The sequence below is a fragment of the Pseudophryne corroboree genome, chromosome 2 (assembly GCF_028390025.1).
Source record: "Pseudophryne corroboree isolate aPseCor3 chromosome 2, aPseCor3.hap2, whole genome shotgun sequence".
In the NCBI taxonomy this organism is placed as follows: domain Eukaryota; kingdom Metazoa; phylum Chordata; class Amphibia; order Anura; family Myobatrachidae; genus Pseudophryne; species Pseudophryne corroboree.
The window spans coordinates 217,992,670-218,014,954 of record NC_086445.1 but is presented as its reverse complement, the minus strand read 5'-3'; the positions used below and the strand labels follow the sequence as shown (position 1 = coordinate 218,014,954).

The window sequence follows — 22,285 nt, the reverse complement described above, 5'->3', positions numbered from 1 at the left end:
GGCTCTACAGAGGCAAGATGTCCACCTCATCATCATCCTCCGATATATCACCGTGTACATCCCCCTCCTCACAGATTATCAATTCGTCCCCACTGGAATCCACCATCTCAGCTCCCTGTGTACTTTGTGGAGGCAATTGCTGCTGGTCAATGTCTCCACGGAGGAATTGATTATAATTCATTTTAATGAACATCATCTTCTCCACATTTTCTGGAAGTAACCTCGTACGCCGATTGCTGACAAGGTGAGCGGCGGCACTAAACACTCTTTCGAGTACACACTTGTGGGAGGGCAACTTAGGTAGAATAAAGCCAGTTTGTGCAAGGGCCTCCAAATTGCCTCTTTTTCCTGCCAGTATAAGTACGGACTGTGTGACGTGCCTACTTGGATGCGGTCACTCATATAATCCTCCACCATTCTTTCAACGGGGAGAGAATCATATGCAGTGACAGTAGACGACATGTCCGTAATCGTTGACAGGTCCTTCAGTCCGGACCAGATGTCAGCATCAGCAGTCGCTCCAGACTGCCCTGCATCACCGCCAGCGGGTGGGCTCGGAATTCTGAGCCTTTTCCTCGCACCCCCAGTTGCGGGAGAATGTGAAGGAGGAGATGTTGACAGGTCGCGTTCCGCTTGACTTGACAATTTTCTCACCAGCAGGTCTTTGAACCCCAGCAGACTTGTGTCTGCCGGAAAGAGAGATCCAAGGTAGGTTTTAAATCTAGGATCGAGCACGGTGGCCAAAATGTAGTGCTCTGATTTCAACAGATTGACCACCCGTGAATCCTTGTTAAGCGAATTAAGGGCTCCATCCACAAGTCCCACATGCCTAGCGGAATCGCTCCGTGTTAGCTCCTCCTTCAATGTCTCCAGCTTCTTCTGCAAAAGCCTGATGAGGGGAATGACCTGACTCAGGCTGGCAGTGTCTGAACTGACTTCACGTGTGGCAAGTTCAAAGGGCAGCAGAACCTTGCACAACGTTGAATTCATTCTCCACTGCGCTTGAGACAGGTGCATTCCACCTCCTATATTGTGCTGAATTGTATAGGCTTGAATGGCCTTTTGCTGCTCCTCCAACCTCTGAAGCATATATAGGGTTGAATTCCACCTCGTTACCACTTCTTGCTTCAGATGATGGCAGGGCAGGTTCAGGCGTTTTTGGTGTTGCTCCAGTCTTCTGTACGTGGTGCCTGTACGCCGAAAGTGTCCCGCAATTCTTCTGGCCACCGACAGCATCTCTTGCATGCCCCTGTCGTTTTTTAAAAAATTCTGCACCACCAAATTCAAGGTATGTGCAAAACATGGGACGTGCTGGAATTTGCCCAGATTTAATGCACACACAATATTGCTGGCGTTGTCCGATGCCACAAATCCACAGGAGAGTCCAATTGGGGTAAGCCATTCCGCGATGATCTTCCTCAGTTGCCGTAAGAGGTTTTCAGCTGTGTGCGTATTCTGGAAACCGGTGATACAAAGCGTAGCCTGCCTAGGAAAGAGTTGGCGTTTGCGAGATGCTGCTACTGGTGCCGCCGCTGCTGTTCTTGCGGCGGGAGTCCATACATCTACCCAGTGGGCTGTCACAGTCATATAGTCCTGACCCTGCCCTGCTCCACTTGTCCACATGTCCGTGGTTAAGTGGACATTGGGTACATCTGCATTTTTTAGGACACTGGTGACTCTTTTTCTGGGGTCTGTGTACATTTTCGGTATCGCCTGCCTAGAGAAATGGAACCTAGATGGTATTTGGTACCGGGGACACAGTACCTCCAACAAGTCTCTAGTTGGCTCTGCAGTAATGATGGATACCGGAACCACGTTTCTCACCACCCAGGATGCCAAGGCCTCAGTTATCCGCTTTGCACCAGGATGACTGCTGTGATATTTCATCTTCCTCGCAAAGGACTGTTGGACAGTCAATTGCTTGGTGGAAGTAGTAAAAGTGGTCTTACGATTTCCCCTCTGGGATGACCATCGACTCCCAGCAGCAACAACAGCAGCGCCAGCAGCAGTAGGCGTTACACGCAAGGATGCATCGGAGGAATCCCAGGCAGGAGAGGAATCGTCAGAATTGCCAGTGACATGGCCTGCAGGACTTTTGGCATTCCTGGGGAAGGAGGAAATTGACACTGAGGGAGTTGGTGGGGTGGTTTGCGTGAGCTTGGTTACAAGAGGAAGGGATTTACTGGTCAGTGGACTGCTTCCGCTGTCGCCCAAAGTTTTTGAACTTGTCACTGACTTATTATGAATGCGCTGCAGGTGACGTATAAGGGAGGATGTTCCGAGGTGGTTAACGTCCTTACCCCTACTTATTACAGCTTGATAAAGGCAACACACGGCTTGACAAATGTTGTCCGCATTTCTGTTGAAATACTTCCACACCGAAGAGCTGATTTTTTTGGTATTTTCACCAGGCATGTCAACGGCCATATTCCTCCCACGGACAACAGGTGTCTCCCCGGGTGCCTGACTTAAACAAACCACCTCACCATCAGAATCCTCCTTGTCAATTTCCTCCCCAGCGCCAGCAACACCCATATCCTCCTCATCCTGGTGTACTTCAACACTGACATCTTCAATCTGACTATCAGGAACTGGACTGCGGGTGCTCCTTCCAGCACTTGCAGGGGGCGTGCAAATGGTGGAAGGCGCATGCTCTTCACGTCCAGTGTTGGGAAGGTCAGGCATCGCAACCGACACAATTGGACTCTCCTTGTGGATTTGGGATTTCGAAGAATGCACAGTTCTTTGCGGTGCTTTTGCCAGCTTGAGTCTTTTCATTTTTCTAGCGAGAGGCTGAGTGCTTCCATCCTCATGTGAAGCTGAACCACTAGCCATGAACATAGGCCAGGGCCTCAGCCGTTCCTTGCCACTCCGTGTGGTAAATGGCATATTGGCAAGTTTACGCTTCTCCTCCGACAATTTTATTTTAGATTTTGGAGTCCTTTTTTTACTGATATTTGGTGTTTTGGATTTTACATGCTCTGTACTATGACATTGGGCATCGGCCTTGGCAGACGACGTTGCTGGCATTTCATCGTCTCGGCCATGACTAGTGGCAGCAGCTTCAGCACGAGGTGGAAGTGGATCTTGATCTTTCCCTAATTTTGGAACCTCAACATTTTTGTTCTCCATATTTTAATAGGCACAACTAAAAGGCACTACTAAAACCAAGGCTTTGGTGGAGACAGAGTGCGCAATCAGACCAAGTGAATCGACCCAGTGAAAAATACAAAGGAAGTTTCACCTGCTTCCAAGACAATTTCTATATACACAAGTAGTATTCCACTCTGGCGCTTCACTAGGTTTACATGTATAGGAGTATCTTCATATCCTTTAGAACCTATATATATATCTTACATCCAATTTTTCAAGGATGTAAGTAAAGAAAAAGGAGAACAATATAGTGCAGAGACCTTTTTTAAAATGGTATATTTACAAAGACGAATATACACTCACAAGCCGACTTTTAAATATAAGCCCATCAGAATTTCTCTCTCTTGTGTTGGTTCCAAATGGGATCTTATTCTTCATTCTCCATAGCATTAACCTGAGTAAAGTGTGTATGTGTCTCCCACAATGGAGGTACACAATGGCTCACACACATAAGACAAAGAAAGGCTTATAGTGCAGACGTCCTTAAAAGTATAACAAGGTTTTATTCTGACAAAATTGCACTTACATAACATAAAAGAATAAAAGGCATATAGAATCTCTATATCACTTCCCACAAGTGCCAAGATGATCCACACCGGAGCGCAGAGATCACAGTAAACTGCTGGTTGGCTACGGTCCCGGGAACCGTGTAGCTCACCTATTCCAGGGGACAGCGATGGTGTTTCAGGCAGATAGTGGTATCGTGATGCAGACCCGCTTAACGCGTTTCGGTTTCACTTTTTCAAAAGCGGATACTGTTAAACTACAAACCCCTTCCTTATAAACCCCAAGATCCTCCCACTTAATAATGGACAGCTGTAAGGAGTTCAAAGAGTTCATTAGAGTAATTCAGCTGTTCGTGACTTCCGGTCACGTGATTCTGCGTTCCACCGCCGGATGTCAGATTTCACATCCTGCTTATGCTGTTCACGTGCGTTCCAGATGCCGTGAAAGCGGAAGTTCATCGGGTATCGTTCTATTTTCATAAAATTCACATATATAGCAGCATTTTTGAAGCGGCAAGAACTCCATTCATTGATCATAAGGCAAGGTGCTCAGATACATAAAAAGATATAAAATTAAAAACAACAAATTATAATATGAAATATATAAATTATTAATCATTTAAAAACCATTTTAATTCAAATTCACCGTTAAGCCCACGTGGTACCAAGGTTTTAAGATCAAAAATCCATTTCATTTCTGTTTTTGCTAGTTTAGTTTCAATATTTTTATTTTTCCAATTTCCTATAATCTGTTCTAATCCCCAAAAGTTTCTTATTTCACATTCTTTGGAATTATGGCAGTATTTAAAGTGCATCGAGAGAGTGTGCGTTTCAAGGCCTTTCCTGATATTATAAATGTGTTCACATAGTCTCACTTTTAGCATTCTAGTGGTCTTGCCTACATAGAGTAAGCCACACTTGCATTCTATGGCGTAGATCACATTCTTGGATGTACATGTGATAAATTGATTAATCTTATAGCATGTACCATTGATGTTAATCTCTTTATATTTAGAACTTGTGGTTTTAACCGTTCTGCATACCAGACAGGACCCACATCTGTGGAAGCCGCGCACACGTTCACTACTCCTTTTATTATCACTTAGAGCACTTTTAACCAGCTTGTCTTTGAGAGATTTAGACTTCCTATATATAAAGGATGGTCTTGTGGGTATATTCCCTTTTAGAACAGGATCTTGTTCAAGAAGTTTCCAATTTTTATAGAAAATCCTTTCTATCTCTCGATGTAGACAACTGTAACCAGAAATGAAAGACCATTCATGACTTTTTGGAGTAGGTTTTGTCGATTTTTCAGTTAATAATTCATGTCTAGACATGGATGTGACCTTTTCTTTGACAGACTGTAATTTTTCTTTTTTATACCCCTTATTTTCAAAACAATCTGACATTTGGTCTATTTGTATGTTGCAAACCTGAGCTTCTGAACAATTTCGTTTAACTCTTACAAACTGGCTGTAGGGTATTCCCTCTAGCCAGTTTGCATGGTGCTGGCTATCTTTCTCAATGAAAGAATTTGAATCTGTTGGTTTTCTAAAAACTTGTGTTTCTAACTTATTGTTTTTAATATATATATTCAAATCCAAAAAATTTATCTCCTCTTTACTTGTGGTGAAGGCTAACTTAATATTTTTATCGTTAAAATTCAACTTTTCACAAAAGGAGTGAAGGCACTCTTCACTTCCTCTCCATACAAAAAGAATGTCGTCGATAAATCGGTACCAGGACACCAGGCCGGCCCCTGCCAACTCGTCCTGCCACACCGCCAATTCCTCCCAGTATGACATGAACAAGTTGGCATAACTAGGGGCAAACCTGGTGCCCATGGCTGTGCCGACCTGCTGGAGATAATAGTCTCCATTGAAGTAAAAATAGTTGTTTTTCAAAATAAAGGCTATGCCTTCCAATATAAATTCCTTCAATGACTCTTCGGTATTATTTTTGTCTAAGAAATATGATACCGCCTCTAAGCCTTGTATGGGTTGAATTATCGTGTATAATGTACTGACGTCAGCTGTACATAAAAAACAATCTTTATCCCAATCAATGAGTTGTAGTTTTCTTAGTGTATCCCCTGTGTCTTTTAAGTAAGATTTACTTTTGACCACTAAGGGTTGTAGAAAAGAATCGATGAATGCAGAAAGATTGGCAGTTATGCCATTGCACCCCGATATAATTGGTCTTCCCGGGGGGTGAAGTGGATCCTTATGTATCTTAGGTAGAATATAGATAGTAGGTACACTGGGGTCTTTAACATTGATATATTCAAATTCATCTTTTGATATTATACCATCCAAAAGAGCTTTGGATGTCCATTCAGAAAGTGTCTTTAAAATTTGATTTGTAGGGTCACTTTTCAAATGTTTATAAGTACATCCCTCATTTAGTTGCTTGTCTATTTCTTTTACGTATTCTGTTTTATCCATAAGGACCACTCCACCCCCCTTATCGGCTGGCTTTATAATCAAGTCTGTGTCTTCCTGTAGGGTTTTTAAAGCTAGCAATTCTTTTTTGGACATGTTGCATTTTCTATTTTTTCGTTTTTTATTAACAGTGATACATTTCTCTACTTCATCTGTTACAACTTTTTGGAAGCAGTCTATGCAACTACCCTTAACTTGTGTGGGATAGAAATTGGACTTGTTTTTAAATTTTTTCTTGCCTGGGGTTTCTTCCTGATCAGATTTGTTTGACAAATCTTGTTTGCCCAAAAAGAACTTTTTTACAGTGAGTTTCCTCACGAATTTATTTATATCTATAAATAGTTCAAAAGGGTTGGGATTACTAGTAGGGGCAAACTTAAGACTTTTGCTCAAAACTTTTTCTTCAATAGCAGTGAGTTTTCTTTTACTTAAATTGAATATTTTGGATTTTTCTAAATTTTTTACAGGAATACTTTCACTGGGGGTTTTTTTTGGCTTCTTTTTAACTGCACCACCCCTTTTCCCTCTCTTAGTTTTTTTCTTTTTCTTTACAGGGTCCTCATTTATCTTCCGAGGGAGAATCAATTCCTCCTCGGTGTTCTGGGGTCCCATTCTAAAAAAGAAGTAGAGGGCTGATCTTCTCTCCACTTAGATATGGGGTTATATCTATTTCTGGTCTCTATGTTGACATTAGACCTCTGATTGTTTTTCCAGGGGTCATTTCTGATGTTATCATAGGTCCTATTTGTTTCTCTCCACTGGTTTCTAGGGCTATCAGCTGAATATGTTGTATTCCAATTGGATCTAAATCTCCTATAGTTTCTATTATAAGGGCTATTATTATACCCCCACTGTTCATTTCTATTGAATCTGTTAAACCTATTTGTTTTCCTTGGTGCCTTTTTCCATTTTTCTGTATCTTTAACAAAGTTTTCATCTGTAGTCTGTTTTTCTTCCACTATTGTGTCTATTCTGGTGGTTTCAACTATAGTTTTGTCTCGCATATATTTTTTTTGCTTTTTTAACCTTAGTTCTTTTGTGTTTTTTTCTATTTTTGTAATGATTAATTTTTCAGCATTCTTAACTTCTTGTGAGTCTTTAAATGGAGTAATCAAATTTTCCAATGATTTAATTTCATCATTTAATCTCAAGAGGTCTGATTTTCTCTCTTTCACAATTAGCTCCATTAATGAAGTGGAGCATTGTTTCAAAATGAGCTCCCAATCTTTTAGGAACGCCTCATTATTACTACTAAATGAGGGGGATTTGGAGACAACCAGACCCTTTGGGACCATGTGATCAGCTAAATAGCGTTCTAATGTCACAAGTTCCCACCATATACGATTTTCTTTTAGAATGGTGAATTCCAATTTAGACAATAAGCTGGTCAAATCTTCATCCTCAATATTCTCAATAGTATCTGATAAAAATGTATCTTTAAGCAAATTTTTTCTAGTGCTCTGATATGAAAACATGCTTGCAGCATTCATCGCCACCGTGGTGAATATAACAGACAATACTAAAACCAAGGCTTTGGTGGAGACAGAGTGCGCAATCAGACCAAGTGAATCGACCCAGTGAAAAATACAAAGGAAGTTTCACCTGCTTCCAAGACAATTTCTATATACACAAGTAGTATTCCACTCTGGCGCTTCACTAGGTTTACATGTATAGGAGTATCTTCATATCCTTTAGAACCTATATATATATCTTACATCCAATTTTTCAAGGATGTAAGTAAAGAAAAAGGAGAACAATATAGTGCAGAGACCTTTTTTAAAATGGTATATTTACAAAGACGAATATACACTCACAAGCCGACTTTTAAATATAAGCCCATCAGAATTTCTCTCTCTTGTGTTGGTTCCAAATGGGATCTTATTCTTCATTCTCCATAGCATTAACCTGAGTAAAGTGTGTATGTGTCTCCCACAATGGAGGTACACAATGGCTCACACACATAAGACAAAGAAAGGCTTATAGTGCAGACGTCCTTAAAAGTATAACAAGGTTTTATTCTGACAAATTTGCACTTACATAACATAAAAGAATAAAAGGCATATAGAATCTCTATATCACTTCCCACAAGTGCCAAGATGATCCACACCGGAGCGCAGAGATCACAGTAAACTGCTGGTTGGCTACGGTCCCGGGAACCGTGTAGCTCACCTATTCCAGGGGACAGCGATGGTGTTTCAGGCAGATAGTGGTATCGTGATGCAGACCCGCTTAACGCGTTTCGGTTTCCCTTTTTCAAAAGCGGATACTGTTAAACTACAAACCCCTTCCTTATAAACCCCAAGATCCTCCCACTTAATAATGGACAGCTGTAAGGAGTTCAAAGAGTTCATTAGAGTAATTCAGCTGTTCGTGACTTCCGGTCACGTGATTCTGCGTTCCACCGCCGGATGTCAGATTTCACTTCCTGCTTATGCGGTTCACGTGCGTTCCAGATGCCGTGAAAGCGGAAGTTCATCGGGTATCGTTCTATTTCCATAAAATTCACATATATAGCAGCATTTTTGAAGCGGCAAGAACTCCATTCATTGATCATAAGGCAAGGTGCTCAGATACATAAAAAGATATAAAATTAAAAACAACAAATTATAATATGAAATATATAAATTATTAATCATTTAAAAACCATTTTAATTCAAATTCACCGTTAAGCCCACGTGGTACCAAGGTTTTAAGATCAAAAATCCATTTCATTTCTGTTTTTGCTAGTTTAGTTTCAATATTTTTATTTTTCCAATTTCCTATAATCTGTTCTAATCCCCAAAAGTTTCTTATTTCACATTCTTTGGAATTATGGCAGTATTTAAAGTGCATCGAGAGAGTGTGCGTTTCAAGGCCTTTCCTGATATTATAAATGTGTTCACATAGTCTCACTTTTAGCATTCTAGTGGTCTTGCCTACATAGAGTAAGCCACACTTGCATTCTATGGCGTAGATCACATTCTTGGATGTACATGTGATAAATTGATTAATCTTATAGCATGTACCATTGATGTTAATCTCTTTATATTTAGAACTTGTGGTTTTAACCGTTCTGCATACCAGACAGGACCCACATCTGTGGAAGCCGCGCACACGTTCACTACTCCTTTTATTATCACTTAGAGCACTTTTAACCAGCTTGTCTTTGAGAGATTTAGACTTCCTATATATAAAGGATGGTCTTGTGGGTATATTCCCTTTTAGAACAGGATCTTGTTCAAGAAGTTTCCAATTTTTATAGAAAATCCTTTCTATCTCTCGATGTAGACAACTGTAACCAGAAATGAAAGACCATTCATGACTTTTTGGAGTAGGTTTTGTCGATTTTTCAGTTAATAATTCATGTCTAGACATGGATGTGACCTTTTCTTTGACAGACTGTAATTTTTCTTTTTTATACCCCTTATTTTCAAAACAATCTGACATTTGGTCTATTTGTATGTTGCAAACCTGAGCTTCTGAACAATTTCGTTTAACTCTTACAAACTGGCTGTAGGGTATTCCCTCTAGCCAGTTTGCATGGTGCTGGCTATCTTTCTCAATGAAAGAATTTGAATCTGTTGGTTTTCTAAAAACTTGTGTTTCTAACTTATTGTTTTTAATATATATATTCAAATCCAAAAAATTTATCTCCTCTTTACTTGTGGTGAAGGCTAACTTAATATTTTTATCGTTAAAATTCAACTTTTCACAAAAGGAGTGAAGGCACTCTTCACTTCCTCTCCATACAAAAAGAATGTCGTCGATAAATCGGTACCAGGACACCAGGCCGGCCCCTGCCAACTCGTCCTGCCACACCGCCAATTCCTCCCAGTATGACATGAACAAGTTGGCATAACTAGGGGCAAACCTGGTGCCCATGGCTGTGCCGACCTGCTGGAGATAATAGTCTCCATTGAAGTAAAAATAGTTGTTTTTCAAAATAAAGGCTATGCCTTCCAATATAAATTCCTTCAATGACTCTTCGGTATTATTTTTGTCTAAGAAATATGATACCGCCTCTAAGCCTTGTATGGGTTGAATTATCGTGTATAATGTACTGACGTCAGCTGTACATAAAAAACAATCTTTATCCCAATCAATGAGTTGTAGTTTTCTTAGTGTATCCCCTGTGTCTTTTAAGTAAGATTTACTTTTGACCACTAAGGGTTGTAGAAAAGAATCGATGAATGCAGAAAGATTGGCAGTTATGCCATTGCACCCCGATATAATTGGTCTTCCCGGGGGGTGAAGTGGATCCTTATGTATCTTAGGTAGAATATAGATAGTAGGTACACTGGGGTCTTTAACATTGATATATTCAAATTCATCTTTTGATATTATACCATCCAAAAGAGCTTTGGATGTCCATTCAGAAAGTGTCTTTAAAATTTGATTTGTAGGGTCACTTTTCAAACGTTTATAAGTACATCCCTCATTTAGTTGCTTGTCTATTTCTTTTACGTATTCTGTTTTATCCATAAGGACCACTCCACCCCCCTTATCGGCTGGCTTTATAATCAAGTCTGTGTCTTCCTGTAGGGTTTTTAAAGCTAGCAATTCTTTTTTGGACATGTTGCATTTTCTATTTTTTCGTTTTTTATTAACAGTGATACATTTCTCTACTTCATCTGTTACAACTTTTTGGAAGCAGTCTATGCAACTACCCTTAACTTGTGTGGGATAGAAATTGGACTTGTTTTTAAATTTTTTCTTGCCTGGGGTTTCTTCCTGATCAGATTTGTTTGACAAATCTTGTTTGCCCAAAAAGAACTTTTTTACAGTGAGTTTCCTCACGAATTTATTTATATCTATAAATAGTTCAAAAGGGTTGGGATTACTAGTAGGGGCAAACTTAAGACTTTTGCTCAAAACTTTTTCTTCAATAGCAGTGAGTTTTCTTTTACTTAAATTGAATATTTTGGATTTTTCTAAATTTTTTACAGGAATACTTTCACTGGGGGTTTTTTTTTGGCTTCTTTTTAACTGCACCACCCCTTTTCCCTCTCTTAGTTTTTTTCTTTTTCTTTACAGGGTCCTCATTTATCTTCCGAGGGAGAATCAATTCCTCCTCGGTGTTCTGGGGTCCCATTCTAAAAAAGAAGTAGAGGGCTGATCTTCTCTCCACTTAGATATGGGGTTATATCTATTTCTGGTCTCTATGTTGACATTAGACCTCTGATTGTTTTTCCAGGGGTCATTTCTGATGTTATCATAGGTCCTATTTGTTTCTCTCCACTGGTTTCTAGGGCTATCAGCTGAATATGTTGTATTCCAATTGGATCTAAATCTCCTATAGTTTCTATTATAAGGGCTATTATTATACCCCCACTGTTCATTTCTATTGAATCTGTTAAACCTATTTGTTTTCCTTGGTGCCTTTTTCCATTTTTCTGTATCTTTAACAAAGTTTTCATCTGTAGTCTGTTTTTCTTCCACTATTGTGTCTATTCTGGTGGTTTCAACTATAGTTTTGTCTCGCATATATTTTTTTTGCTTTTTTAACCTTAGTTCTTTTGTGTTTTTTTCTATTTTTGTAATGATTAATTTTTCAGCATTCTTAACTTCTTGTGAGTCTTTAAATGGAGTAATCAAATTTTCCAATGATTTAATTTCATCATTTAATCTCAAGAGGTCTGATTTTCTCTCTTTCACAATTAGCTCCATTAATGAAGTGGAGCATTGTTTCAAAATGAGCTCCCAATCTTTTAGGAACGCCTCATTATTACTACTAAATGAGGGGGATTTGGAGACAACCAGACCCTTTGGGACCATGTGATCAGCTAAATAGCGTTCTAATGTCACAAGTTCCCACCATATACGATTTTCTTTTAGAATGGTGAATTCCAATTTAGACAATAAGCTGGTCAAATCTTCATCCTCAATATTCTCAATAGTATCTGATAAAAATGTATCTTTAAGCAAATTTTTTCTAGTGCTCTGATATGAAAACATGCTTGCAGCATTCATCGCCACCGTGGTGAATATAACAGACAATACTAAAACCAAGGCTTTGGTGGAGACAGAGTGCGCAATCAGACCAAGTGAATCGACCCAGTGAAAAATACAAAGGAAGTTTCACCTGCTTCCAAGACAATTTCTATATACACAAGTAGTATTCCACTCTGGCGCTTCACTAGGTTTACATGTATAGGAGTATCTTCATATCCTTTAGAACCTATATATATATCTTACATCCAATTTTTCAAGGATGTAAGTAAAGAAAAAGGAGAACAATATAGTGCAGAGACCTTTTTTAAAATGGTATATTTACAAAGACGAATATACACTCACAAGCCGACTTTTAAATATAAGCCCATCAGAATTTCTCTCTCTTGTGTTGGTTCCAAATGGGATCTTATTCTTCATTCTCCATAGCATTAACCTGAGTAAAGTGTGTATGTGTCTCCCACAATGGAGGTACACAATGGCTCACACACATAAGACAAAGAAAGGCTTATAGTGCAGACGTCCTTAAAAGTATAACAAGGTTTTATTCTGACAAATTTGCACTTACATAACATAAAAGAATAAAAGGCATATAGAATCTCTATATCACTTCCCACAAGTGCCAAGATGATCCACACCGGAGCGCAGAGATCACAGTAAACTGCTGGTTGGCTACGGTCCCGGGAACCGTGTAGCTCACCTATTCCAGGGGACAGCGATGGTGTTTCAGGCAGATAGTGGTATCGTGATGCAGACCCGCTTAACGCGTTTCGGTTTCCCTTTTTCAAAAGCGGATACTGTTAAACTACAAACCCCTTCCTTATAAACCCCAAGATCCTCCCACTTAATAATGGACAGCTGTAAGGAGTTCAAAGAGTTCATTAGAGTAATTCAGCTGTTCGTGACTTCCGGTCACGTGATTCTGCGTTCCACCGCCGGATGTCAGATTTCACTTCCTGCTTATGCGGTTCACGTGCGTTCCAGATGCCGTGAAAGCGGAAGTTCATCGGGTATCGTTCTATTTCCATAAAATTCACATATATAGCAGCATTTTTGAAGCGGCAAGAACTCCATTCATTGATCATAAGGCAAGGTGCTCAGATACATAAAAAGATATAAAATTAAAAACAACAAATTATAATATGAAATATATAAATTATTAATCATTTAAAAACCATTTTAATTCAAATTCACCGTTAAGCCCACGTGGTACCAAGGTTTTAAGATCAAAAATCCATTTCATTTCTGTTTTTGCTAGTTTAGTTTCAATATTTTTATTTTTCCAATTTCCTATAATCTGTTCTAATCCCCAAAAGTTTCTTATTTCACATTCTTTGGAATTATGGCAGTATTTAAAGTGCATCGAGAGAGTGTGCGTTTCAAGGCCTTTCCTGATATTATAAATGTGTTCACATAGTCTCACTTTTAGCATTCTAGTGGTCTTGCCTACATAGAGTAAGCCACACTTGCATTCTATGGCGTAGATCACATTCTTGGATGTACATGTGATAAATTGATTAATCTTATAGCATGTACCATTGATGTTAATCTCTTTATATTTAGAACTTGTGGTTTTAACCGTTCTGCATACCAGACAGGACCCACATCTGTGGAAGCCGCGCACACGTTCACTACTCCTTTTATTATCACTTAGAGCACTTTTAACCAGCTTGTCTTTGAGAGATTTAGACTTCCTATATATAAAGGATGGTCTTGTGGGTATATTCCCTTTTAGAACAGGATCTTGTTCAAGAAGTTTCCAATTTTTATAGAAAATCCTTTCTATCTCTCGATGTAGACAACTGTAACCAGAAATGAAAGACCATTCATGACTTTTTGGAGTAGGTTTTGTCGATTTTTCAGTTAATAATTCATGTCTAGACATGGATGTGACCTTTTCTTTGACAGACTGTAATTTTTCTTTTTTATACCCCTTATTTTCAAAACAATCTGACATTTGGTATATTTGTATGTTGCAAACCTGAGCTTCTGAACAATTTCGTTTAACTCTTACAAACTGGCTGTAGGGTATTCCCTCTAGCCAGTTTGCATGATGCTGGCTATCTTTCTCAATGAAAGAATTTGAATCTGTTGGTTTTCTAAAAACTTGTGTTTCTAACTTATTGTTTTTAATATATATATTCAAATCCAAAAAATTTATCTCCTCTTTACTTGTGGTGAAGGCTAACTTAATATTTTTATCGTTAAAATTCAACTTTTCACAAAAGGAGTGAAGGCACTCTTCACTTCCTCTCCATACAAAAAGAATGTCGTCGATAAATCGGTACCAGGACACCAGGCCTGCCCCTGGTACCGATTTATCGACGACATTCTTTTTGTATGGAGAGGAAGTGAAAAGTGCCTTCACTCCTTTTGTGAAAAGTTGAATTTTAACGATAAAAATATTAAGTTAGCCTTCACCACAAGTAAAGAGGAGATAAATTTTTTGGATTTGAATATATATATTAAAAACAATAAGTTAGAAACACAAGTTTTTAGAAAACCAACAGATTCAAATTCTTTCATTGAGAAAGATAGCCAGCACCATGCAAACTGGCTAGAGGGAATACCCTACAGCCAGTTTGTAAGAGTTAAACGAAATTGTTCAGAAGCTCAGGTTTGCAACATACAAATAGACCAAATGTCAGATTGTTTTGAAAATAAGGGGTATAAAAAAGAAAAATTACAGTCTGTCAAAGAAAAGGTCACATCCATGTCTAGACATGAATTATTAACTGAAAAATCGACAAAACCTACTCCAAAAAGTCATGAATGGTCTTTCATTTCTGGTTACAGTTGTCTACATCGAGAGATAGAAAGGATTTTCTATAAAAATTGGAAACTTCTTGAACAAGATCCTGTTCTAAAAGGGAATATACCCACAAGACCATCCTTTATATATAGGAAGTCTAAATCTCTCAAAGACAAGCTGGTTAAAAGTGCTCAAAGTGATAATAAAAGGAGTAGTGAACGTGTGCGCGGCTTCCACAGATGTGGGTCCTGTCTGGTATGCAGAACGGTTAAAACCACAAGTTCTAAATATAAAGAGATTAACATCAATGGTACATGCTATAAGATTAATCAATTTATCACATGTACATCCAAGAATGTGATCTACGCCATAGAATGCAAGTGTGGCTTACTCTATGTAGGCAAGACCACTAGAATGCTAAAAGTGAGACTATGTGAACACATTTATAATATCAGGAAAGGCCTTGAAACGCACACTCTCTCGATGCACTTTAAAAACTGCCATAATTCCAAAGAATGTGAAATAAGAAACTTTTGGGGATTAGAACAGATTATAGGAAATTGGAAAAATAAAAATATTGAAACTAAACTAGCAAAAACAGAAATGAAATGGATTTTTGATCTTAAAACCTTGGTACCACGTGGGCTTAACGGTGAATTTGAATTAAAATGGTTTTTAAATGATTAATAATTTATATATTTCATATTATAATTTGTTGTTTTTAATTTTATATCTTTTTATGTATCTGAGCACCTTGCCTTATGATCAATGAATGGAGTTCTTGCCGCTTCAAAAATGCTGCTATATATGTGAATTTTATGAAAATAGAACGATACCCGATGAACTTCCGCTTTCACGGCATCTGGAACGCACGTGAACCGCATAAGCAGGAAGTGAAATCTGACATCCGGCGGTGGAACGCAGAATCACGTGACCGGAAGTCACGAACAGCTGAATTACTTTAATGAACTCTTTGAACTCCTTACAGCTGTCCATTATTAAGTGGGAGGATCTTGGGGTTTATAAGGAAGGGGTTTGTAGTTTAACAGTATCCGCTTTTGAAAAAGGGAAACCGAAACGCGTTAAGCGGGTCTGCATCACGATACCACTATCTGCCTGAAACACCATCGCTGTCCCCTGGAATAGGTGAGCTACACGGTTCCCGGGACCGTAGCCAACCAGCAGTTTACTGTGATCTCTGCGCTCCGGTGTGGATCATCTTGGCACTTGTGGGAAGTGATATAGAGATTCTATATGCCTTTTATTCTTTTATGTTATGTAAGTGCAAATTTGTCAGAATAAAACCTTGTTATACTTTTAAGGACGTCTGCACTATAAGCCTTTCTTTGTCTTATGTGTGTGAGCCATTGTGTACCTCCATTGTGGGAGACACATACACACTTTACTCAGGGTAATGCTATGGAGAATGAAGAATAAGATCCCATTTGGAACCAACACAAGAGAGAGAAATTCTGATGGGCTTATATTTAAAAGTCGGCTTGTGAGTGTATATTCGTCTTTGTAAATATACCATTTTAAAAAAGGTCTCTGCACTATATTGTTCTCCTTTTTCTTTACTTACATCCTTGAAAAATTGGATGTAAGATATATATATAGGTTCTAAAGGATATGAAGATACTCCTATACATGTAAACCTAGTGAAGCGCCAGAGTGGAATACTACTTGTGTATATACAACTAAAAGGCACCTCAGGTAAACAATGGAGATGGATGGATACTAGTATACTTATGGATGGACGAGCGACTGCCGACACAGAGGTAGCTACAGCCGTGGACTACTGTACTGTGTCTGCTGCTAATATAGACTGGATGATAATGAGATGAAATCAATATATATATATATATATAATATCACTAGTACTGCAGCCGGACAGGTATATATATTTATTATGTAATGACTGATGACGGACCTGCTGGACACTGTCAGCTCAGCAGCACCGCAGACTGCTACAGTAAGCTACTATAGTAGTATGTATAAAGAAGAAAGAAAAAAAAAAAACCACGGGTAGGTGGTATACAATTATGGATGGACGAGCGACTGCCGACACAGAGGTAGCTACAGCCGTGGACTACCGTACTGTGTCTGCTGCTAATATAGACTGGATGATAATGAGATGAAATCAATATATATATATATATATATAATATCACACTAGTACTGCAGCCGGACAGGTAGATATATTTATTATGTAATGACTGATGACGGACCTGCTGGACACTGTCAGCTCAGCAGCACCGCAGACTGCTACAGTAAGCTACTATAGTAGTATGTATAAAGAAGAAAGAAAAAAAAAACCACGGGTAGGTGGTATACAATTATGGATGGACGAGCGACTGCCGACACAGAGGTAGCTACAGCCGTGGACTACCGTACTGTGTCTGCTGCTAATATAGACTGGATGATAATGAGATGAAATCAATATATATATATATATATAATATCACACTAGTACTGCAGCCGGACAGGTATATATATTTATTATGTAATGACTGATGACGGACCTGCTGGACACTGTCAGCTCAGCAGCACCGCAGACTGCTACAGTAAGCTACTATAGTAGTATGTATAAAGAAGAAAGAAGAAAAAAACCACGGGTAGGTGGTATACAATTATGGATGGACGAGCGACTGCCGACACAGAGGTAGCTACAGCCGTGGACTACCGTACTGTGTCTGCTGCTAATATAGACTGGATGATAATGAGATGAAATCAATATATATATATATATATATAATATCACACTAGTACTGCAGCCGGACAGGTAGATATATTTATTATGTAATGACTGATGACGGACCTGCTGGACACTGTCAGCTCAGCAGCACCGCAGACTGCTACAGTAAGCTACTATAGTAGTATGTATAAAGAAGAAAGAAAAAAAAAACCACGGGTAGGTGGTATACAATTATGGATGGACGAGCGACTGCCGACACAGAGGTAGCTACAGCCGTGGACTACCGTACTGTGTCTGCTGCTAATATAGACTGGATGATAATGAGATGAAATCAATATATATATATATAATATCACACTAGTACTGCAGCCGGACAGGTAGATATATTTATTATGTAATGACTGATGACGGACCTGCTGGACACTGTCAGCTCAGCAGCACCGCAGACTGCTACAGTAAGCTACTATAGTAGTATGTATAAAGAAGAAAGAAAAGAAAAAAAACCACGGGTAGGTGGTATACAATTATGGATGGACGAGCGACTGCCGACACAGAGGTAGCTACAGCCGTGGACTACCGTACTGTGTCTGCTGCTAATACAGACTGGATGATAATGAGATGAAATCAATATATATATATATATATATATATAATATCACACTAGTACTGCAGCCGGACAGGTAGATATATTTATTATGTAATGACTGATGACGGACCTGCTGGACACTGTCAGCTCAGCAGCACCGCAGACTGCTACAGTAAGCTACTATAGTAGTATGTATAAAGAAGAAGAAAGAAAAAAAAAACGGGTAGGTGGTATACAATATTATATATATATTATATACACTTATATATATATATATATATATATATATATTAAACTGGTGGTGATTATTAAACTGGTGGTCAGGTCACTGGTCACACTATCAGCAACTTGCAAGTAGTACTCCTAAGCAGACAATCACAATATATATTATACTGGTGGTCAGTGTGGTCACAATGGCAGTGTGGCACTCTGGCAGCAAAAGTGTGCACTGTACGTTATATGTACTCCTGAGTCCTGCTCTCAGACTCTAACTGCTCCCCACTGTCAGTGTCTCCCCCACAAGTCAGATATACATTATACAGTCACACTATCTATCTATCACTTCAGCAAGTAGTAGTACTCCTCCTAATGCTCCCCAAAATTACTACTGTGTCTCTCTCTACTCTAGTCTCACTCTCTTCTCTATAAACGGAGAGGACGCCAGCCACGTCCTCTCCCTATGAATCTCAATGCACGTGTGAAAATGGCGGCGACGCGCGGCTCCTTATATAGAATCCGAGTCTCGCGATAGAATCCGAGCCTCGCGAGAATCCGACAGCGGGATGATGACGTTCGGGCGCGCTCGGGTTAACCGAGCAAGGCGGGAAGATCCGAGTCGCTCGGCCCCGTGTAAAAAAAAATGAAGTTCGGGCGGGTTCGGATTCCGAGGAACCGAACCCGCTCATCTCTAATATATATATATATATATATATATATTTGAAACAGCAGCATCAACTGTCTGGAGGAGAATGTAAATTGTGAAATAGACAAAGCTTTATGTGTAAGAGCCACTATTACTATCCAAAGAAACACATTACATTATTATGTGCAAACTTAAAAAGTTAAATTCCTATATAATGCAGCCCCAGCTTAGCACTGTATACAACACAGCTGTACATGACATGGGATACGGTCATTAGGTCGACATGAACAAGGTCGACATAATTTTTTCACTTTATGTTTTGTTCATTTTTTGAACTTTTTCATACTTTATGATCCACGTGGACTACGATTGGGAATAGCAACCTTGCCCAAAGCTGCGAGAAAACGACACCAAAGAAAAACAAAAACCCAAGTCGACCTTTTTCCATGTCGACCATGTTCATGTCAACCTACTGACCATGTCGAACTAATGCATGTTGACCAATAGTGGTCGACCTAATGACCCATACCCCTTGACATATAAGTACTGTATATACAGCAGAGCTCCATATATGTAAAAAAGGGTGAGAATAGCGCCCTCTGGTGTAGTATGTTAAAATTTTTAAGAGGAATTCCCATCACCAAGTTGATCACACCCTATGTAATAAAGGTGAACCATATATGTTGGTATGGAATCACTTGTCAATCGCAGTTATAGCTCAATCCTAAGGCAAAACCCCCAGCATCCACTGTCATGTCGTGCTTCACAGTAATCTCCCAGCAGTTAGCATCAAGCATATGGATATATAAATGAGAGAACAGGCACAATCGTATATTACAATTTTAAACACTTTAAATGATAAAAAGGTATATACAAATGCCCGTACATTTAAATATAATTTTATAAGCTTATCTGTAGACCAGGGCTTGCCAAACCGGTCCTCAAGATCTACCAACAGTTCATGTTTTCCAGGCCTCCCGGAGATCTGTAGAATGGTCAGTTAGGAATGAATGCCGCACTTCTTAATTAGTAATGACTACACCTGTGCACTAGCTAGGTGGTCTGGAAAATGTGAACTGTTGGTAGATCTCGAGGACTGGTTTGGCCAGCCCTGCTGTAGACTCTCTTGGTCCCAAGAAAAAATGAATATAGGTTTTCGATACACTGACCTCTTGGCCTCATATCCATATTCTATTAACAGAGGTGCTGCCATCGATTTTAAACCAAAATATTCCTTGTGTTTATTTACTGTATGTGTTTTATGGTAGATTTTGTAATAAATACGGTTTTCTATGATTAATTTGACTTAGTTGACATTTTATATTATATGCACTTTAATAATTTTTTACTACATTAACACAAACAAATATGAGTGGTCCAACAACCGCAGTCTCTAAGAAACACTGACTATGTCTTCTCTAAATTGGTTGTCTCTCCTGATGATCCTCAAAACACTCAGAAGGCAAGAAAGAAAACAGGACAACTCATTATATCAATATCCAATATACTTTTTGCACAGAGGCAATGTTTATCTGTACACTCAACTAATGACGGTGAGATGCATACACATAAAAGTACCTTTCATTCCCTCTAAAATAACAATATCAACATTACGGATAGGAACTAGCATGAACCGCTGTGTACCTCCCTTCAGGAACAGAAGTTTCAAAATTGTTTTTATTCCAAGCCATAAATAAAACAAATCATAAATGGATAAAAATAGTACTCGGAAAGAACCCTCAGTGCAAGGTGGAACTTCAGACAATCCTTCCTCCTCTCATCTGGAATAAGTGGGTCCAGAAAAGTCCAAAAAGTTCTAACAGCAAGGTCCACAGTCACAGAGAGGATTCACCTATTCACCTGTGCCGCCAACCCATTTCTAACCTCAGTCCTTCCTCAGGGAAGCACTGTTGATGCACTTACCTAGCACTTTTAGATGCTCTTGCCCATACATTTGACTATATATATATATATATATATATATATATTCACAAGAGGAAAGAGCCCATACAAACTCACTACAGTACATAAATAACACACAAAAGACAGGAATGTTATAGTTAAGTGCCAATAAGAGAAGCATCGCTAGAACAATAGAATATTTTAGCTGAATTTCCGGTCTCTGGAGTCAAATAACAAAAGATGTTTTCAGCACCAAATGTAAAGACCTATTCTCTGTGTTCTTTCTCAGTGCTATGAAATCCCAGGAGTGAAGATCCTGTCCTATAACTCTCCAATTTACTACAGCAACAAGGACATCTTTAAGGAAACAATGAGCAGGATCGTGGGGTTGACTCAGGAAAACATACGGAAGAGAGAAAAAGCCCTTAAAGCCATGGAACAAGGCAGGAAAATGAGTATCACAGTTGTGGTAAGGTTAATTCCATGTGTATGTGGTTTTTGTAATACCTTGGTTGCACTATCAACAATACAAAATAAATAATTAAAATATTCTCTGTAAGCACTGCGGAATATGTGTGCGATACCAACGTAACTTTTAATGAATGACATTCATTGCTATAGTGATCATGAGAATCAGCAACGACCAACTATTAAAATTGTTGAACTTTGTTGTTTCACATCAAAATGTCTTATTACCGTATATACTTGAGTATAAATCGACCCGAATATAAGCCGAGGCACCTAATTTTACCACAAAAAACCTGGGAAAACTTATTGACTCGAGTATAAGCCTAGGGTGGGAAATGCAGCTCTAGCCGTACACAGCCCTCAGTGCCAGATATACCCTCATACTGCCAGATATGCCCCCACAGTGCCAGATATGACCTCATACTGCCAGATATGTCCCACAGTGCCTGATGTGCCAGATATGCCCTCATGCTGCCAGATATGCCCCACAGTGCCAGATATGCCCTCATACTGCCAGATATGCCCCAAAGTGCCAGATATGCCCCCACAGTGCCAGATATGCCCTCATACTGCCAGATATGCCCCACAGTGCCTGATGTGCCAGATATGCCCTCATGCTGCCAGATATGCCCCACAGTGCCAGATGTGCCAGATATGCCCTCATGCTGCCAGATATGCTCCACAGTGCCAGATGTGCCAGATATGCCCTCATGCTGCAAGATATGCCCCACAGTGCCAGATATGCCCTCATGCTGCCAGATATGCCCCACAGTGCCAGATGTGCCAGATATGCCCTCATGCTGCCAGATATGCCCCACAGTGCCAGATGTGCCAGATATGCCCCCACAGTGCCAGATATGGCCCACAGTGCCTGATGTGCCAGATATGCCCTCATGCTGCCAAATATGCCCCACAGTGCCAGATGTGCCAGATATGCCCTCATGCTGCCAGATATGCCCCCTCAGGGTGCCAGATATGCCCCCTCATAGTGC

The 22,285-nt window shown here is 39.4% G+C and overlaps 1 protein-coding gene across 1 annotated transcript in view; it reads left to right on the top strand.

Annotated features, from left to right (window-relative positions):
• The window catches only part of LOC135010036 (solute carrier family 26 member 10-like), a 110,513-nt gene that overhangs the window by 68,968 nt on the left and 19,260 nt on the right, over window positions 1–22,285 (top strand). Inside the window, exon 13 of the mRNA XM_063952320.1 lies at window positions 21,115–21,294. Within this exon, the coding sequence (XP_063808390.1) occupies window positions 21,115–21,294 (180 nt within the window). The remainder of the gene's footprint in view (window positions 1–21,114; window positions 21,295–22,285) is intronic.